We start from the raw sequence: 1,154 nt of genomic DNA on the forward strand, positions 1-1,154 counted from the left end.
CACATTCCAAACTATCTAGGGAACTAGGTGTGTCAACTCGTGACTTCTTGGCCTACAGTGACCTGACCGGAGGTAACCTCCTGGCTACGTGACCAACGTGAACCACGTGGCAAGAGCTCAGACCCCTGTGCCCATCCCCCAACTCCTTACCATATATAAAGCTGTACCCCATCTCTAATAAACGGAGGCTCTGACAAATGTAGCATGGCCTTCTTCTTCTCTCCTAGCCCATTTATCTTACAGATAGTGCCTCTCCGGGACCCTGAAATAACTAAACTGCTAGACGGTTACTAACCCTGGACGATGTAACCCGTCAAGGCAATTACAGTGAGTGAGCATGACATGGAGCAGATAAGACAGTTCAGTCTCTCACTTCTGCTTTCATGTAGGTTTATGTTATGACATGTATCACTGTGGGAGGATAATTATTATACTGCTGACAGTAGTAAGTCCCAATGTCTTCAGGCTCTAGGCTGCTGATGGTGAGAGTGAAATCTGTCCCAGATCCACTGCCACTGAACCTAGATGACACTCCATTTTCCAAGTTGGATGCATAGTAGATCAGGGGCTTAGGAGCTTCCCCTGATTTCTGCTGGTACCAGTTTAAATAATTACTAATGCCCTGACTGGCCCGACAACTGATAGTGACCCTGTCTCCCAGAGATACAGACAGGGAAGATGATGACTGGGTCATCAGGATGTCACATCTGATACCTAGAAGTACAGACATAATAAGTATCCATATAATTAAGCATCATAAAGAGGACTTACCCAAAACACCAGTCAAAATACTACTGTGTAACAATGAAAATCCCATTTTAGCCCTATTTTACCTGGAAACCAGAGCAACAAGAGCCCAAGGAGTTGAACAGGTGCCCTCATGTCCATGATGAGTACTGACTTCAATGTCAACTGCACAGGGTCTGACTGGTATATGAAGAAGTCCTCAAGGCTGCACAGTGGATGTATGCAAATCATTGGGAACCAGTTAGTGCTGGGTACAGCTGCAAGGCTTACTTAGTAACTAAAGAAAACCCAGAGTCTCCAGATGGTCAAGTCAATCCCCGCATATGCCTACAGAGACTGTATTTTTGCCTCAGTTTTAAAATTATAGATGAAAGATTTTCACAGTCAGCCAAAAGAGTCAGAGAGAG

General features: G+C 44.9%; 1 gene segment (V, D, J or C); it reads right to left on the bottom strand.

The window, feature by feature from the left end:
* Positions 1 to 391: 391 nt before the first annotated feature.
* LOC101994480 lies at positions 392 to 888 on the bottom strand. The segment is given in 2 exon segments: positions 392 to 714; positions 834 to 888. Coding segments are annotated over 2 exon segments (378 nt in total).
* Between the last annotated feature and the right edge of the window lie 266 nt (positions 889 to 1,154).

Source organism: Microtus ochrogaster, unplaced genomic scaffold, assembly GCF_000317375.1.
Source record: "Microtus ochrogaster isolate Prairie Vole_2 unplaced genomic scaffold, MicOch1.0 UNK175, whole genome shotgun sequence".
Classification (NCBI taxonomy): domain Eukaryota; kingdom Metazoa; phylum Chordata; class Mammalia; order Rodentia; family Cricetidae; genus Microtus; species Microtus ochrogaster.